General features: G+C 37.2%; 1 protein-coding gene across 2 annotated transcripts in view; it reads left to right on the top strand.

Moving 5' to 3' along the window:
- The window catches only part of Bmpr2 (bone morphogenetic protein receptor type 2), a 152,186-nt gene that overhangs the window by 97,519 nt on the left and 36,148 nt on the right, over positions 1 to 18,519 (top strand). For both annotated transcript variants that reach the window (XM_042666941.1, XM_042666940.1), the window contains exon 5: positions 18,019 to 18,129. In XM_042666941.1, coding sequence (XP_042522875.1) covers positions 18,019 to 18,129 — 111 coding nt within the window. The remainder of the gene's footprint in view (positions 1 to 18,018; positions 18,130 to 18,519) is intronic.

Consider the following 18,519-nt stretch of genomic DNA (forward strand, 5'->3'; position numbering starts at 1 on the left):
TCCATGGGCATTTTCTGAAAACAAATGTCTTCATTATGAATTCTGGATTTAAAGGTATCATTGTAAGTGGGAGCCATAATTTGTAGGCTCACACCTGTAATCCTAACTACTTGGGAGGCTGAGATCCTAAAGATCATAGTTTGAAACCAGCTGGGCAAAAAAGTTACCAGCAAAAAACCAAATTGGAAATGTGGCTCAGGTGGTAGAATGCCAGTTGAGCTAGCAAACCAAGAAAGTGAGAGACCTTGAATTCAAACCCCAGTGCTGGAAAAGTAAATAAGAAAATTGAAATAATGTTTGTAGATTGAGCAGGAAAATTGACTAAGGATTTTTGAGTGACCCAAACTTTTTTTTTTTTAATAAGTTTTGTGGAATTTTTAGTAGTGAATTTTTGCCTTTAATTTTATTTTTTCCCTATTCCTCTTTTTATAGCTTGTTTTGCTTAGTACTTTAAAAACCACATAAAATATCTTGAATTTTACAATCAGTTGTCCAAGAAAGAGTAACTGCGAGGCATTACTAAGGGTCTAAATGAAATTATGTGTACTAGCTATTACAAACAGTAGACACTGACTTGTATAATGTATGACCTTATTATTGAAAACTTATCTCAACCAGGGTCTTCCAAACAAACTGCCAGCTCACACCAGTATTATTTAGGTAGAAATATACATTGGAGTAACTGCGTTCTTTAGAAATTTAACTTAGAACTCAAAAACTATCCAAATTTCAATCTAGGTCTTTGGGAAGTGAGAAGGTTGTACTAAGTAACTGTGCTACATATCTGCTGCATTATAATTTTGTACAATTCCTCAGTAAAAATGTGTGTAGGGTGCAAACAGGAAAGCATGCCAGCCAGTTAAGGTTTTGACAATGAAGTGTCTTTATTCTTGTGCTCTAAAAACTTACATAGAGAAAATAATTAAGCCAAAGAAAGTAATAAAATTTATAGGTCTCAGGGGTTTAAAATGAAAAAGAACAAAATTGGGTACCAGCTAGTATGCTCAGACATTGCAGACTTAGTGGTCCTGTATCAAAAATCAAGAATGGTTTCTAAAAGGATGGGGAAAACATCCACTACTCTTTACACATTTAAAGAGGGCAGCAGACGTGCTTTATACCCCAAACTATGTAGCAGTCAGTCTAAAGGTGATCAAGGTAAACATAGAATGGAGATGTTCTAAACACAGCTAGGATTCAGCAAATCTTAACACACTAAAATCATGATTACATTTTGAAAGAAAATAGACAAAAACCAAATAGGGATTTTGAGGATAATTTTTTTATTTGAAAGTAATACTAATCACAAATATGCTAACTTAAATACCCAATTCTGTGCATCTAAAACACACAATGCACACATACAAGTATCTATTCTTTCTATATGTCAACGCTCATGTCATGATTTGGAAATGAGAACAGGTTCCCCTTAAGCTGCAAGACAGTAGGTATTCTTTGCAGTTAATTTTAGCGTGAAATTCATACAAAATAGTAATTAACAATGACCTTTATTTGTTAACTTACAAAGAAATACCTTCAAAACTGCATTTTGTTAAAGTTTCTTTTTTTTGGGGAGGGGGGTGGTCCGGTCGTGGGGCCTGACTTCTAGGCTTGGGCACTGTCCCTCAGCTCAAGGCTAGCGCTCTACCACTTGAGCCAAGTGCCACTTCCGGCTTTTTTCTTTTTGCTTATGTGGTGCTGAGGAATCGAACCCAGGGCCTCAGGCATGCAAGGCAAGCACTCTACCACTGAGCCACCTTCCCAGCCCCTTTCTGTTATTCTTAAAACCTTCTGCTATAATATCTACCACCTCCACCACCAAATCCATTACTACCACCATGTGGATTGTCATAGCTTCTTCCAACAAAACTGCTGCTCTTCTTGAGTCCGTAATTTGATTGCTGTTGTCCACTGTAATTTTCAAAATCATTATAGTTTCTACCACCACCATAGTTACTGCCACCCAAATTTCCTCCTTCATTGTAACCATCACATCGTCCTCCACCACCATCACCATATCTACCAGCTTGGTTTCTGGTTTACCACCACCGTAGGCTCCTCTAATACTATAACCAGGACCATCACCATAGTTGCCACCATCATCTCCTCCATAACTACCTCTGTTATCACCACCTCCACCATAGCATTCTCTTCCACCAAAGTTTACGCCACATCCAAAATTTTCTCAAAACCCATAAAGTTGCCATATCCACTTCTTTTTTTTTTTTTTCTGGTCGGTCGTGGGGCTTGAATTCTGGGCTTGGACGCTGTCCCTCAGCTTTTCAGCTCAAGGCGAGTGCTCTGCTGCTTGAGCCACAGAGCCACTTCCGGTTTTCCAGTGGTTTATTGGAGATAAGAATCTCAGGGACTTTCCTGCCGGGGCTGGCTTTGAACCATGATCCTCAGATCTAAGCCTCCTGAGTAGCTAGGATTACAGGTGTGAGCCACCGACACCCGGAGCCATATCCACTTCTGATCTCTTTGTGATCCAGCAAGGCTGCACCTCTTGTTTAGAAAGGGCCCTTTTCTTTCATTTCACAGTTATGCCCGTTAATAGTGTGTTATTTCTGAACAACAGTCTTATCGACTGTATCATGATCATCAAAACTTACAAAAGCAAATCCTCTGTTTCCATTCTGCCTGTCTTCTATAACATACGGTTTCAATCTTGACATAGTTTTCAAAATAGTCTCTCAAATTATTCTGTATCTTCCTTAATTCCACCAACAAAAATTTTCCTCACTGTTAGGTGGGCACCTGACTTTTCAGAATCCGCTCTAGAAACTACTCTCTTAGGTTCTGCAATACACCCATCAATCTTACGGGATCTAGCATGCATTGCTGTTTCCACTTCTCCAACATAAGAGTAAGTCACAAAACTGAAGCACCTGGAATGCTTTGAGGATCTCTCATTACCACACAATCTGTGAGTGTGCTCTCCGTCTCTGCCTCTGTCTCTCTGTCCCTGTCTCTGTCCCTGCGTCTGTCTCTGTCTTTGTCTCTCTCTGTCTCTCTCTCTCTCTCTGTCTCTCTCTCTCTCTCTGTCTCTCTCTCTCTCTCTGTCTCTCTCTCTCTCTCTCTCTCTCTCTCTCTCTCTCTCTCGTTGATCATGTGGGGCTTGAACTCAGGGCCTGGACACAGTCCCTGAGCCACTCTCGGCTTTTTCACTCTAGGCTAGTGCTCTACCACTTTGAGCCACAGCACAACCTCCAGTTTTCTGTTGGTTAATTGAAGATAAGAGTCTCAAAGACTTTTCCTGCCCAGACTGACTTTGAACCTATTTCTCAGTCTCTTGAGTAGCTAGGATTATAGGCATGAGCCCCAGCGCCTGGCTTCTCAATGAGTTTTAAACTGTCATCTGTAGCTTCAAAACTCAGACCACCAGTGAACAGCTTCCTCAGTTGCTCTAGTTCCTTTACATCATGGTCCCCTTCTCCTTTCCTGTCCTCCTCCCTCTGTAATAGCAGTGACCTTGGAGCTGGGCTGGGGCTGCCTGGCAGTCCTTTGACCTCCATTTCGAGACTCGACTCTTGTATTTTAAATGATGAATATTGTAGTAATTCAGTTTTCTTTTGATTTAGGCTTAAATTAGCTTTGCTTAATTAAGTTATTGATGCTTTCTGAAAAGTATTAAATAATTATTTTCAAAACTTTTAGTAGGAAGTAACAAACTCTTTGATCTTATCTGAAAAATAAAAATGAACAGAACAGGTTCAGTTAAGACATTAAATTGTACCAGTACTATTTTAGGAGCATATTTATTTGTTTATTTATTTTTGTTGCTTCTGTTTTTAACACTTCAGTGATTTTTTTTTTAAAAGCAGGAGTTTACTGATTAATTTTTTTTTTGGGGGGGGGTTCCGGTCCTGGGGCCTAAACTCTGGGCCTGGGTGCTGTCCCTTAGCTCTTCAGCTCAAGGCTAGTGCTCTACCACTTGAGCTACAACTCCACTTCCAGCTTTTCATGGTTAATTGGAGATAGGACTCTCACACAAATGTTTCCTGCCTGGGCTGGCTTTGAATCATGATCCTCAGATCTCAGCCTCCTAAGAAGTTCGCAGGCATGAACCACTGGCACCTAGCCTTATTGAAATTCACCCATACATAGGATTTATTTGTTTTCTATGGTACTGGATTTTAAACTTGGACTCTTGCTCTTGCTAGGCAAACCCTCTACCACTTGAGCAATAACACCAGTCCTTTTTGCTTTAGCTTATTTTTAATATAGGGTCTTACGGGTTTTTACCAGGGCTGGCCTTGGAATACAATTCTCTTATCTATGCCTCCTGTATAGCTGGCACTACAGATGCATTCTACCAAATTAGCTGTTTGTTGAGAGATGGAGTTTTGGTAACTGTCTGTCATGAGTTTACTTTGAACCACAAAACTCCTGATCTCTGACTCCTTCATAGCAGATGACAGACATGAATATTGCAGCAATCAATTTTTCAATAATATTAACTTTTCCTGATTTTACAAAGAAGATGTTGAAATTTAATCTCTCCTAATCACAAAACAGCTATTTTGAATAAATTCTAAAGAATTAAAATCACACGGGGTTGGGGGGGTACGGGGGGGGGGGGGAAGATAGGAAGTGATGGTAAGGGGAAACAAAGGAAGAGGCAACAATGCTTGATAAGAAATGTACTCATTACCTTGTTCATGTAATTGTAACCCCTCTGTACAGTATTTTCACAAAAAAAAAAGAATTGAAATCACAGCTACTTGAAGCTGAAAGTTAAGAAGGATAAACATTGAATACCTTTTTTTTTTCTTTCATAACTTTTGTTTTGTTTTAACTTCAAACTCGCTTTCCTGTAGTTTTTGGCTCTTTTATAAATCAGACAAAAACTGCTTGATTCAGCTGGCAAAAGTATGATTTGAGTTCGTTTATTGTTGTTATTTGTTTTGTATAATCTAAGAACTATTCAGAATGCGTAATGAGACAAGTTAAACTAGTCTTAAATATTCAGTATTAAATATTTGGGAAAAAATCTGTTCCCTCTTGATTTATTTTTAGTACACTAAACATAAACATAAATCTGGTTATGATTATAGTATAGTTACCATTCCAAACACACTGATTCAATCAACATTTTAAAATTCCTTATAAAACATTTGTTCAAAACATTGAGCTATACAATATATCATAGTATACAAATGATATTTTACCAATATGGATTATTTTGCTAAGGAATTCACTGAACTCTGTTTTGACTGTTTAGACATTTTTAAATGTTTTTCTCTGCTTTTATGAAAAGTACTTTGTTTAAAAAAAGTATAATCCCTAACTTGCCTCTCTACACAGAGTTGTAAAAGATTAAAAAACTGACATAACCACTAGTGTGTTTTATTTAAATTTCCCTTTGAAGCACACTGCACATGTAACAATGTTGTTCTTTCTTTGACACAGCACCAGACAAAGACTAAGTGTAGTAAGGAAGCAGACAGTTGGCCTCCAGTAGTGGTCCCTGCCTGGCTCCAGGATTTGTAAACAGAAACATCCCAGGCTCCAATGAGGCAGACAGCAGTTCCCTGTCTGTTCTGCATTCAGGAAGTGCTTGCTTGTACAAGCCCAGCTATTGCATACAGGCACACATAGCAGTGTTTATGTTTGGCCAAGTATTTAACTGAGGAATCTAATGGGGATGGAAACGAAAGTTTATGAGAGCTATGGGAACAAGATAGTTCACGTATATTCACCTATAGCGCATATATATATATATATATATATATATATATATATATATGACATAAAAAGAAACAAAACTTGGGACTTTTCTAGTTAAAGGCATCTTTTATTGCACACACATGTGAATACACAAATTAAAATATTTTTCCTGGCAGTTTTTCAGGGATCTCAAACTGAGAATACATGACATACTTGGAAAGTTTCTAATTTGAAATGTTAATCATTTGTATGGTATGTAACATGTTTAAAAATATATTTAAACATATATTTCAGTGCTTTTTCATCTCTATTTTGAGCTAATGAATTTAATGTAAAAGTTATGTCATACTTTCTTTTATAAATTTGAGAATAAAATTAGCAAAGGATGCTGAACCTTCCAAAAAAAAGCCCCATTAATCAATTCAGAGAATTTAGAAATTGGAAAGACCATAGGTCACCTAAGGTAACAACATTATCTTTTGCTCAGTTTAATTCATTTTAGTAGCAAACTTAAAAGAAGAGTAGGAGCCGGGCACCAGTGGCTCACACCTGTAATCCTAGCTACTCAGGAGGATCTAAAGATCGTGGTTCAAAGCCAGCCCGGCCAAGAAAGTCCATGAGATTCTTATCTCCAGTAAACCACTAGAAAACCGGAAGTGGTTCTATGGCACAAATGGTAGGAGGGTACTAGCCTTGAGCTGAAGAGCTGAGGGACAGCACCCAGGCCCAGAATTCAAGCCCCATAACCTACCCCCCCCCCCAAAAAAATACTAGCAGGAAAAAATTAAACATTAATGATATATACTTACTTGTAGGATAGCTAAGGAACTTACAGTAAGTGAATAGATCGAATCTGCTGTGGGATTAGAAATGCTGCAATCACCACTTACTTGTTGTGGATAATAAAACTTTTTTAAAGTCCAACTGTTGGTATTGTCCAGGAATTTTGAATAGGCATATTTGTAGTTGTTATGAAGTTGAACTGTTGAACCTTTTTGCTAAAATGTTTGACTTGAAGTCATTTTTTCTATCTCCACACTTATATTGAAAAATCACAATAAAAGCCAAAATGGAAAGACTGCCACTATCTAACTTCTGCTCCTGTTTTCTTTTTGTATTTATATATTTAAGTACCCATGACCATGTGGGGGAAATGAGTAATATTCAGAACTACAAATAATAGGAAGAGAATTTCTTCCAGTATTAGAGCTAGTTGATTGCTTTACTACCAAGCTATGCTCCTAGGAATTACTTTTGAAAATAAAATGCATCTTAGTGGATTCTTGGCTTGTGCCAGTTCTGGGACTTGAACTCAGGGCCTGGGTGCCATCCGTGAGCTTTTTTGTTCAGGGCTAGTGCTCTACCATAGACTTTCCTGCCCAGACTGGCTTTAAACAGTGATTCTCAGTTTTCAGCTTTCTGATTAGCTAGGCTTACAAGCATGAATGACCAGTGCCCAGGAAATTATCTTTTAAAGAAAAATTTTTAGTGTACAAAATAATGGGGCATTTTTATACATAATTGTGGATTCTGAAGCATATCTCCAAATATGCTTTGCTAGCTGGATGTCTTTTAGCATAATTTATTATGTGTTTGGAATGGGTAGTGTATAGATTGGAGTTTTTCAACAGGTCACTAAGGTTGATTGCTTACCCACATTTGTTCAGAGAACATACATATCTGTTTTGAAGTCCTGAACAGTTTTGTACAGCAGACATTGGGAATTTACAAATCAGAAATTCAGTGGCTTATAATTGCACAATGTGCCACAGTACCAGGCCTGTTTTTTGTGGGGGTTTTTTTTGTGTTTTTTTTTTTTTTTTTTTGTCAGTTGTGGGGCTTGAACTATGGGCCTGGGCGCTGTCCCTGAGCTCTTAAACTCAAGACTAATCCTTTACCACTTGAGCCACTGCGCCACTTCCAGTTTTCTGTTGGTTAATTGGAGATAAGAGTCTCACAGACATTCCTTACTTTACAGAGTAGGATTACAGGGATAAGCCACAGGCTCTGGGTGAGGCCTGTTTTTGATTCAGTTTTTTTGTTGTTGTTGTTGCTGCTGCTGTTTTTTTATGGGTCCTCTGAAGAATTCTCTTTTCAAGCAGTTTTTGTAGCCAGTTGTTTACTGAGTGCTTTACCTTCTGCTAACCTGCAGGTATTTTGCTTTGTATGAATCATGAGATAAAGGAGCACCTTACTTTCTCACCTTCTTTTAGATTGAGAACTTGGTCTTTTAGATTGAGAACTTGGAAACTAGAAGTGGTGTTGGCATTCTGTCAATCACATCACTTTCTGGATAAAAAAAGTCAAGTTCCAAACTATGCATGGTGGTGCATGCCTGTAGTTATAGTAACTTGAGGCTAAGGCTAAGTATTACTTGAGTCCAGGAGTTTGAGACTATACTATTCATATCTAGACCCCAACTCATCTAAGAGAGGGGAGTGAATGGGAGATGGGATTAGAGAAGAGAAAAGGTAAGGGCACAGAAAGTTACATGATTTTTCTGTGGAGCTAAAGTAAGAATAAAACTTAACAGTTCAAAACTGGGTGCTGGTGGCTCATGCCTGTAATCCTAGCTATTCAGGAGGCTAAGATTTGAGGATCACAGTCCGCAAAACAGCTTTAGGCAGGAAAGTCAGTAGTAAGACTCTTATCTCTAGTTGACTAACAGAAAGCTAGAAGTTGAACTGTGGCTCAACTGGCAGAGCATTAGCTTTGAGCAAAAAACACTCAGGGACAGTATCTAGGTAGTGCAAGGCCTAGGAGTAGCACAAAACAAAAGAAAGAACACTTTAGGAGTTCTTCTACTAAGCCACTTTACCACTATTATCTGTAGTATTTGGTGAGTGTGCTATTACGAAAAATAGAATATTTATTTTCTGACATCTGTTTATGATAAATATAACCTGTAGTTAAATTTCAAAGTTCATTCACTGTTCATCATAGTTGGTATTTGCGATATACTGTTTTAGTACTAATTTTCCTACCTGAGTATTTTAACCAGTTAGAGTGTTTGTAGCAGAATACCATAGACTAGGTGGCTTAATTCTGGAGGTTGGGAAGTCCAGCTGAAGGTGCTTGCAGATCTGTGTCTGGTGAGAGCTTACTTCCTGATCTTCAGATGACCCATCTTCTCATTATTTCTTTACATGGCACAGAGCAGAGGCAGAGGTACATTTCCTAATTCTTCATAAACATGATTATTTCTCAAAGGCGTTATTTCAAAATAATATTGCACTGTAAATTTAGGCTTCAGCATAGGAATTTGTGGGGAACACATACTAGATACAAAGTTTGGGTCACTCTCTAGTCTTGGTTTTATAGTACCACATAATTCTTTTAAAATAGATGTATTTTCTCCAAACCTTCTATTTTAAATGGAAACAAGTATGTCACTAAGGTTTCTAATATGGGTGACAGAGGTTTGAGGAATAAGAAGATACACACAGTAATGGGTTATGTGTTTGGTACATACCTGGGAACCAGAGAATGCTCTAAAATCCCTGTGAGCACCAAGATAGATGTTACAAAATTGTTCCACAATTGTTTATAGGAAAGTCCTTTAGGTTTTTTTTTTCCCCTTTTTTTTTTATTGTGAAAATACTGTTCAGAGGGGTTACAATTACATGGGCAAGATAATGAGTACATTTCTTATCAATCATTGTAGCCTCCTCCTTTGTTTTCCCTTCCCATCCCTTCCCATCCTGCCCCCTGACTTCCCACCCAATCCTCCCCCCCCCCCCACCAAAGTTGTAAAGTTCGTTTTTCCACATAACGACTTGTTCATCTCATTGTTGCAATGGATCCAACTGTATCCCTATTTAAACTATTTGTTTTTTTCCCTTCCCCTCCACAAATTATACCAACCTCAAATACAGTGAGATTTTAGGTTTTTAAGGCTTTTTTTTTCACACTTTACATTGATTTTTAATAAGGTAAGTGGGTTTTGTTTTGTTTTGTTTTTGCTGGTCCTGTGGTTTGAACTCTGGCCTGGTCTGTTTCTGAACTTCTTTTGCTCAAGGCAAGTACTCTACCACTTGAGCCACAACAAGTGGCTAACAAGTCCAAAACATAGGATTCCTATAAGAAAACACTGGAATTCATCTTCAGGACTGAATTTGGCTATGAACTTTTAGATGTGAAACCAAAAGTTCAAGCAACAAAACAAAAATTCTTAGTTGTAATGCCAGACTATAGTCAGCCTACTCAGCCTTTAAAATTTGTTGTGTGAGTCAGGCATCAGTGGCTCATACCTATAATCCTAGCTAGTCGGGAAGTCATCGGAAGATTGTAGTGTAAAACTAGCCTGGGCAGGAAAGTCCGTGAGACTTCAACAAACCAGCAAAAAGCTAGAAGTGGCTTTTTTGAGTAGTTTATTGGAGATAACAGTCTCGCAGACTTTCCTGCCCAGGCTGGCTTTAAACTGAGATCCTTAGGTATCAGCCTCCTGAGTAGCTAGGATTATAGGCGTGAGCCACCAGTGCCCTGCTGATGAGCTGTATATTTTTAAAGACCATACTAGATTATAAAACAAGGCAAGCACATTGACAATATTGAAAAGACATAACAAGGATTGAGATGGGGATATTGGACCCAATCTGAAAATCTCTAATAGACCCAGAGAGAATCAGTGAGACTAATTTATATCCAAAGTAATGACTTAACAGTCTTATAGATAATTACTCCAATATATTTAGTTTAAGGAAGCAAGAAAAATGTGCAATATTTTAATGAGTATTTATCATGAAAAATAGTTGAAGTTTAAACTTGTTTTAATTGCTAGGTACTTGTTTGCTTTGTCTCCAAAATTTTTTGCTTTTATGCACTAATCATTTTTCATTGGTACTGATAGGAACTGGTTAGTTTGGGATGAGTAAAGAGATGAATTGTTTGGATAACTTTAAAATATTCAATGAGAAATACAAAGCTTATTTGTTAAAGAAATTGTACCTATATTAATTACATAATACAGTTCTCTAATTTGCCTTTTTCAAAAATCCAGCTGGTATAGCCCAATATCTAAAGAAATTTTCCTGGTATACATGTTTTTTCTTGTCCAGCTCAGCAGTTAAGTCAAGTTGAAGGCAGAGACTTCACATCCCTATTCAACACTTGTAAGTGGTAGCTCCTCATTTTTGTTTTAAAAATTTATATAGAATGTAGTGTCCACAGTTATATACCAGTAATATTTCTTACAGTTTATTTATATTTGACATGGACAGGAACAGATACTATTCAAAGTTACTTGTCTCATATGCTAGAGAAAATCATCATTTATCTTCTTTTGAAACATATCAGTTACACTTTTTACAACCTTTACCTACTTACTGCTCAACTACTGTTTTTTTGTTGTTGTTGTTGGTCGTGGGGCTTGAACTCTGGGCCTGGGCGCTGTCCCTCAGTTCTTCAGCTCAAGGCGAGCGCTCTACCACTTGAGCTACAGCGCCACTTCCGGTTTTCTGGTGGTTTATTGGAGATAGGAGTCTCACGGTCTCTCCTGCCCGGGCTGGCTTTGAACCGTGATCCTCAGATCTCAGCCTCCTGAGTAGCTAGGATTACAGGCGTGAGCCACCAGTGCCTGGCCCTCAACTACTATTTTTATTTTTATTTTTGAGTCAGTTGTGGGGCTTGAACTCAGGGGTTGGATACTGCCCCTGAGCTTTTTCACTTAAGGCTACCACTTTGAACCGCAGCACCACTTCTGGTTTTCTGGTGGTAATTGGAGATAAGAGTCTTATGGACTTTCTTACCTGAGCTGGCTTCAAACTGTGATCCATATATCTCAGCCTCCTGAATAGCTAGTATTATAGGTGTGAGTCACCTGCACCCAGTATTCAACTAGTATTCTTAAGATTGGCAATTGTCATCTTAGGTATTTTGAGTTTCCTTCCTGGTAAACATATAGTGGCCACAAAATTTATTAAATTCTACTTCAGATTAGATGGCTTTTTATTTAAATTGTCAGCTTTTGTTTTTTTAACTCCCATAGATACTGTCCAGGAAGACTCTGGCTGCATTTATATTAGAGATAGTGCCATGGTTTATTGACTTACACAATAAAATTTTGATTTTTTTTTTTGTAGAAGAAAATCTAAATGGTTGTATATTTTTGTGCTGATTAATCTAGAGACATCATTAACAGTCATTAATATATTAGATAATGATGAATATGCCGCTTTTTGAATACACATTGCTGTATTTGACTTACAACTGTATTTATTCTTTATAGAACCTGTATAGAGTTTTCTTTTTTTGCTGGTATTGGGTTTGAACTCAGAGCCTTAGTTGCTAGGCAAGTGCTTTCAGCCCTTTCACACTGTTGTTGTTTTTAATTAGTTATAGGGCTTGAACTCAGGGCCTGGGAGCTGTCCCTGAGCTTTTCTGCTCAAGGCTAGTACTCTACCATTTTGAGCCACAGGGCCACTTATGGTTTTCTGGTGGTTAATTGGAAGAAAAAGTCTCACAGACTTTCCTGCCTGGGCTGGCTTTGAACTGCGATCCTCAGATCTCAGCCTCCTGAGTGGCTAGGAATGCAGGTGTGAGCCAGAAGCACCCTGCTGCACTGGTTATTTTTGAGACAGGTTTTTTTGCCTGGGCATACCTGCAATTTATCTATTTTTTGCTTCCTGCCATATGTAGGATGACGAGCACATTCCACCATGTACATATTGTTTTATGGGATGAACTCTTGAGGACTTTTCTACCTGGGCTGTCCTGGAATTACAGTCTTCCCAATCAATTAGGATGTCCAACTGTTGGTTGAGAAGGGGTTATGAGTGTATACACAGGCTGGCTTCAGCCTCCCAAATATCTAGGATATAGGTGTGAGCCACTGGTGCCAAAATGTGTTTGCAGTTTTCTTGTTAACTTCAGTATTAACCCTAAGCTTCTGCTCATAAAGTGTATCCCAGACATTTTGATTTCATTTCAGGCTCATCTGTGTGTCTGTATTGCTTTTCAGTAACCTGCACTATATAAAAGAGTTTAATTGTTCTTTTTTTTTTGTCGGTCGTGGGGCTTGGGCTTTGGACTTGGCTCTTCCAATAGCACCAGTTCTGGCTTTTTCTGCGTATGTGGTGCTGAGGAATTGAACCCAGGGTCTCATGTATGCAAGGCAAGCACTCTACCACTGGTTTTTTAGAATATCTATTAAACAATTTATTACCCTTCCCTTCTGTATTTCTTCAGTTCACTCTAAGGAAATCATTTGATTATCCTGATGTTGATGATTTAATAGATTTGAGTTATTATGTGCCCATTTTATTAATCGTATTTCTTAATATTTGGAAATAAGGAACAGAGAACACTAGCTTATCTTTTTCATAAGCTGCTTAGTCATTTAATGAAAACTGGAATTCTAAAGGGACAATATGAAAGAATTGTGCAGTTGGTCAGATGTCTGGGCTATATTTAGATTTTGTAGATGAAGGAAAATAGGTTATTATTTATTTTGTTTGATAAGAAGTTTAAGTAGAAATTTTGTTTCTGACATAGCAAGTCTTCTGTATCTAATACCAACATTTCTATACTGTCAGACTCTGAGAATGATGAAACAGCAAAAATTTGCAGCTGAAATAAATTGTAAAGGACACAGATCATATATGAAAACTGGTACTACGTTGCTTATTCCTAGAAGCCAACAAGTTCTTTTATATATAAAAAATAATGTACATTTGTTTTAGAAAATTTAGGTTAACATGTATAATGGAAGTCATAAAAACTTGCCAATGTTTCAGTGTATTTCCTTATAGTTTTTTCTTTTTCTTTTTACCAGTTCTGGAGTTTGAACTCAGGGCCTGAGCACTCACTGTCCCTGAGCTTCTTTTGCTCAAGGCTAGCATTCTTTCACTTGAGCCACAGTTCCACTTTCAGCTTTTTCTGTTTATGTGGAACTGAGGAATTAAACCTAGGGCTTCATGCATGCTAGGCAAGTACTTTACCACTAAGCCACATTCCAAACCTAGTTTTTTTCTTCTGTGAGAAGCAATTTTAATAAAACATGTAAAACATAGACACGGGTTATGAGTATAATTCAGTGCTAGAGTATGTGATTATGGCTTCAGTCCCAGAAAAACACACACACACACACACACACACACACACACACACACACACACACACACACACACACACACACAGTATGTGATTATGGCTTCAGTCCCAGAAACACACACACACACACACACACACGCACACACACACACACACACACACACACACACACGGGTACCTGGCTATAATTAATCTAACTCCTGTCATCCTAGCTCCTTGAGAGGTAGAAATCAGGAGCCTCACTTCTCAAGGATAGCCTAGGCAAAAAGATAGTGGGACTTGCATCCCAAGAAGTTAAAGGCTGGACCTGGTGGCTCACATCTGTCTGTGCAGCTGTGTTGGAAGCATAAATAATGGGACTGAGGTTCAATCTGATCCAGGCAAATAAACAGTGTGACTTTATTCAAAATATAATGAAAATACAAAGGACTGGGGATGTGGCTGAGGCCCTGAGTTCGTTTAATCCTTGGTACCAACAAAAACAAAGATTGTTTGGACTAAATTAAAAATATTCAAAAGAAGTGCTAAGAATGATAAGTTTAGTCAAATGAAGTAACTAACAAGTCCAAAACAGAATTCTTAAAAGAAAACACTAGAATTCTCATCTTCAGGACTGAATTTGGCCATGAACTTTTAGATAGGAAACCAAAAGTTCAAGCAACAAAACAAAAATTCTTAGTCATAATGCCAGACTATAGTCTGCAGTCAGTCTATATTCAGCCTTTAAAATTCATTTATGTGAGGGCTGGGAAGGTGGCTCAGTGGTAGAGTGCTTGCCTTGCATGCCTGAGGCCCTGGGTTCGATTCCTCAGCACCACATAAGCAGAAAAAGCTGGAAGTGGCGCTGTGGCTCAAGTGTAGAGCGCTAGCCTTGAGCTGAAGAGCTGAGGGACAGCGCCCAGGCCCAGAGTTCAGGCCCCACGACTGGACCTCTCCCCCCAAAAAATAAATTCATTATGTGAATCAATGGCTCACACCTATAATCCTAACTAGTTGGAAGGTCATCTGAGGATTGTAGTTAAAAGCTAGCCTGGGCAGGAAAGTCAGTGAGACTCCAACATACCAGCAAAAAACTAGAAGTGGAAGTGTGGCTCAAGTGGTAGAATGCTAGCTTTGAACACAAAAGCTCAGGACCTGCACAAGAAAAGAATTTGTTATGAGATAAACAAATGCAAAAAGTTCTAGTGGAAAAAATTCTGTAGCTAAGAACCAAAGAATTTGTTATGTGCAATTGATTCCCAATCACATGTATGTCCTAAAGAAAAAAAAAAGTATATATATGTATATATATATATACTTGAAAAATGTTACTATGAAAATGCATAATGTTTACATATAAACTTTGTATGCCATCCCATATACTTCTAAGTTATACTTACTACTTAACACGTTGTAAATGCTGTATGAATGTTATGCCATGTTATTTAGGAAATGATGACAAGAAAAGGGTCCTCATAAGTTCAGTGCAGACACAATTACAATAAGTCCAAATATGTAGTACACAAACAAGACTCAAAGTAAACCAAAACAAAAAAAAAAGGCTGAAGAAAGGAAGAGCAAATGCAGAAGGCTACAGTAAGGTATGCCTTACAGTTTAGCATTGTTTGTGGATTCATTGCATGGCAAATTGACTTTTGCTTTTTGGAGCTTTCTGGATTTTTTTCCCCAAATACTTTCAACCTGTAGCTGGTTTAAGTCTACAGATATGTAACCCACAAATAAGGAGAACCAACTATATAGCATTTGGTGCCATAAGTGGTTTCAGGTATCTACTAGGACCCTTATAATGTATTACCCTGGGTAAAGGGAGAATGCTGTATTTGACTGTCAGTTTTGACTATAAGAACACATGATAAGTAAGCATATAAAATACTTAGTGTCTTTTATTAAAGATCCATAAATTATTTAATTGTGTGTGTTAAAAATAAAATTTCTCTTTTGGGTTTAGCAAATTCTGAAATGAGTTTTTGTGGATTTTTTAAAATAAAATTTGTATAACAGAATTAGCCATGATAAAATGTTCCATTCAGTGCATTCACAACGTTGAGCAACCATTATCTCTAGGTAGTTCCAAAACACATTCGTTACTCCACAAGGGAAACCTTGCATCTAATAAGCAATTCACTACCATTTCCCTCTTTCCCCATCCCTAGCAACTGCTAATCTGCTTTTTGTCTCTAAAGACTTGCCTGTTCTGAATATTTCATATAAATAGAATCATAGAATATGAAACCTTTTTGTGGAAATATTACATCTTACTTTAATATTTGTTATTGCATTAATATTTCTGTTGTTTCTACTTTTAGCTGTTAAGCATAGTGATGCTATGAATGTTGGTACAAATGATTTGTTTGAACACTTTTACAGTTCTTTTGGGAATATGACTATGGAAATTCTGATTATATCTTTGAAGATCCGTTCACAAATTGATTTCCACTGCATCTATATCATTTTATATCCTCCCCAACAATGTATGGAAGTTCTAGTTTCTCCACAATCTGCCAACACTTTGTGTGTGTGTTGTGCATGTGCTTGTGCGTGTGCATGTACATTCACCAGTTTTGGGGCTTGCATTCAGGGAGTTGTCCTTGAGCTTTTTTGCTCAAAGCTAGTGCTTTGCCACTTGAGCCACACTTCTATTTCTGGCTTTTCTGGTAGTTAATTGGAGGTAAGAGTCTCACAGACTTTCTTGTCTTGGCAGGCCTCAAACCACAATCTAAAAATCTTAGCCTCCTGAGTGGCTAGCATTACAGGCTACCAGTTGAGTGCCTGGCTTTGCCAACACTTATTCTCTTGTTTTAAATGGTGGCCATGCTAGTATCTCAATGTAGAAAAATGAATTTTGGTCTTGTTTTGTATTTTCTTTCCTTTTTTTTATTTTTTATTTTTTGGTGATGTTGAGGACTAAACCCAGGGCCTACCATGCTATGCAGACACTTCACAGCTAAGCTATATTCTTAGCTTAATTTGGCTAAGAATTCATTTAAAAAAGGAACCCCAGAAACTCTTAACTTTCACATTGAGTGTTGTAGTTTGAATACAACATGTAATTATAATGTCCAAAATAAGAAAATTTTAAAATACAGTATAGTTGATTTTAATTTGAGTATAAAGAATAATTAAATAAAGATATTAGCAGTAATCAAGCTCAGTGTTTGATCAGTATTACCAAACATTTAATAATACCCAGTAGAATTATAAATAGCTATGTCACAGAGTAATTCATTCCATTTTAGACAGTTCTGTTTGTAGGCCTTAAATTGTATTAAATGTACTAAAAATTGTTGTTTTGAATATACACTATTGAAACTAGTTACTTCCTGTAGCTACTCAAAACAATTCCATTTTTCTCCATAGAGAAAGCTGTATGTTCTCCAAGTTTTCTCTTTTTCTACATCAGATGCTTTGAATTCTTTCTGCTTATCACAATTGAGAGTTATTGTATCTTAACCTACTGTTTTATGAATATGTTGTAATTTATAGCTAGCCATCCTAAATGATATCTTCTTTGATAAGATATGATCGAAGCCAGCCTGGTAGTTGCATGCCAGTAATTTTAACACTGAGGCAAACTGAAGCAGGACATTTATAAGTTTGAGGCCAACGGTGGGCTATCTCAACAAAACAACACCAACAACAAATCTGACCCATAGAATAGAACATAAAATGTTCATATGTTTATAATAACAGTGTAATTTAGATATGCAAATGAGTAAACAGACTCAGACAGGAAGAAATTTTCCCATGGTCATGTTAACAAGTGAACAAACTAAGCTTCAAGAAGCCAATTTAGATATAATTGCCTTCAAAGCTATGTTTTTTTCCATAATATTGACATCAGCATCAAAGAATGTCATTTATGTAGCTACTATATGCTTTCCATTGTACATGCTTTCCATTGGAATTCCCATCTGTGTCTCACAACTGACTTGTGAGGTGCAGAGTCCCATTTTTCAAATGAGAAAATTGAAGCATAGAAAGTGAGATGATTTGCTGAAGTCCACTCAACAAGTAGTTCAGAGCTAGAATTTAGAACTAAATGTGATTCTAAAGAATATGCTGTCTATGCTGTTGATAGTCCAGCAATTAGGGGCACACTTTACAGGGTTTCAGTATTTGAAGTCTATATAAGGTAATCTATATGATTAAAATACCTAATTTTGAAATGGTCACAATTTATTTCTCAGAAAACATTATTAATTTGAATAGAGCCTTTCTAAAAGACACTTTGCCTATATTTAACATAATGCTTTTGAAAAGCAAAAGGATAACAGTGTTTTTAAACTTGTTTTCTTTTAGGTCCACCTCATTCATTTAACCGAGATGAGACAATAATCATTGCCTTGGCATCAGTCTCTGTATTAGCTGTTCTGGTAGTTGCCTTATGCTTCGGATACCGAATGTTGACAGGTAAAACAAAACAACCAACACCACTTGTGTCCCATCATTTTTACCAAATTATTTCCCCTACTTTTTACCAAAAGTTACAAACTTACATAAAATACCCGTAACCCAACTCCGACTGATATTACCCATGTGTGATAACAGTTGGAGTTATTTCTCTGCATTCCCACTCAGTGCCTCTTTTCATGCCACTGAGTTATTTTGTATAACATAGATCCATAAATACTTAATATAAGGACTTAAAAATACATAACCATAATGCTATTTTTACATCTAAAAAAGGTAATAAGTCCTCAGCAAATGTCTATAATCAGTTCTAATTAAATGTTAGGTTTGATGACATTTAGGGTATAAGCATCCATTTATTCTGTTAAGTGATTCTAATGTAATCTTGAA

The sequence above is a fragment of the Dipodomys spectabilis genome, unplaced genomic scaffold (genome assembly GCF_019054845.1).
Source record: "Dipodomys spectabilis isolate Male_0828 unplaced genomic scaffold, ASM1905484v1 ptg000373l, whole genome shotgun sequence".
NCBI lineage: Eukaryota > Metazoa > Chordata > Mammalia > Rodentia > Heteromyidae > Dipodomys > Dipodomys spectabilis.